Below are 1,131 nucleotides of genomic sequence, written 5' to 3' on the forward strand. Positions count from 1 at the left end.
GGGGTGGGGGTGGTGGGGGGGTCCTCCTCCTTTGGTCATGGTCGAGAGGACAGGCTGAGGGGGACAGTTGAGTCACAGGGCTGGGACAAGGGCAATGGCCAAGGGATGAGTCAAGGGAATGGTTGAGGCCAAGGGAGAGGAGCAGCCATGGGATGGGTCGAGGGGGACAAATGGCCAAGGGGGAGAAGTTGAAGGGACAGGGATGGGGATGGGGAGGGCAGTTGAGTCATGGGGTCAAGTCGTTGGTGATGGCCAAGAGATGGGTTGAGGGATCGGCGATGGGATGAGTCAAGGAGGGACGGACAGCCAAGAGGGACGGCTGGGTTCTGGGAACCCGTCAATGGAGATGGCCAAGGGATGGGTTGAGGGAAGGACCACGGGACAGTCAAGGGGGCACAAATGGCCACGAGGACCAGATGGAGGGGACTCGGACAGCCGTGGGGGATGACCTGGGGGACTCGTCTGTGTCCATTTCCCACCACCACCACCCCCCCACCCAGGAGCCGTGCGCAGCTTTGGTTCGGCCAAAGCCCGCTATGACTTCTGTGCCCGGGACCGGACAGAGCTGACGCTGCGGGAGGGTGACATCATCCATGTCCTCAGCAAGAAGGGCCACCCAGGCTGGTGGAAGGGAGAGATCTATGGGCGGGTATGGCCCCTTCCCCACTCCAGGGTCCTCCCCCCCCAACACCGAGCTCCTCACACCTTCTCCCAATGTGTCCTTCTTCTCCCAGGTTGGATGGTTCCCCGCAAACTATGTGGAGGAAGATTACTCAGAGTATTGCTGACCATGGACCCCCACCCCATCCCATCCACCACCTTGTGTCCCACTGCCTGTGTCCCCCCCAGAGGCCACCACATCCCTCCCCCCCCTTTCGGAAGGGGACCCAGGTGTCCGGGTGGGGAACGAGGCCAGGGGGTTGGTTTTTCTGGGAAGGGACCCAGGTGTCCAGGAGGGCGATGAGGTCAAGGTTGTGCAATCGATTTCTCTGGGAACGGACCCAGGCATCCGGGCAGGGATGAGACCACGGGGTTGATGTCTCCAAGAAGGGATCCGGTTGTCCAGGCGGGGATGAGACCATGGGGTCAACATCTCCAAGAAGGGACCCAAGCCTCTGGGCAGAGGACATG

At 61.7% G+C, this 1,131-nt stretch overlaps 1 protein-coding gene across 1 annotated transcript in view; it reads left to right on the forward strand.

Annotated features, from left to right (window-relative positions):
* LOC103894332 (proto-oncogene vav) overlaps positions 1-788 on the forward strand; it is a gene marked incomplete at its 5' end in the record, with an annotated part of 14,821 nt that extends 14,033 nt beyond the window's left edge. Inside the window, 2 exons of the mRNA XM_019470598.1 lie at positions 501-649; positions 735-788. Coding sequence (XP_019326143.1) covers positions 501-649; positions 735-788 — 203 coding nt within the window. The remainder of the gene's footprint in view (positions 1-500; positions 650-734) is intronic.
* Between the last annotated feature and the right edge of the window lie 343 nt (positions 789-1,131).

The sequence above is a fragment of the Aptenodytes forsteri genome, unplaced genomic scaffold, assembly GCF_000699145.1.
Source record: "Aptenodytes forsteri isolate BGI_AS27 unplaced genomic scaffold, ASM69914v1 Scaffold687, whole genome shotgun sequence".
Classification (NCBI taxonomy): domain Eukaryota; kingdom Metazoa; phylum Chordata; class Aves; order Sphenisciformes; family Spheniscidae; genus Aptenodytes; species Aptenodytes forsteri.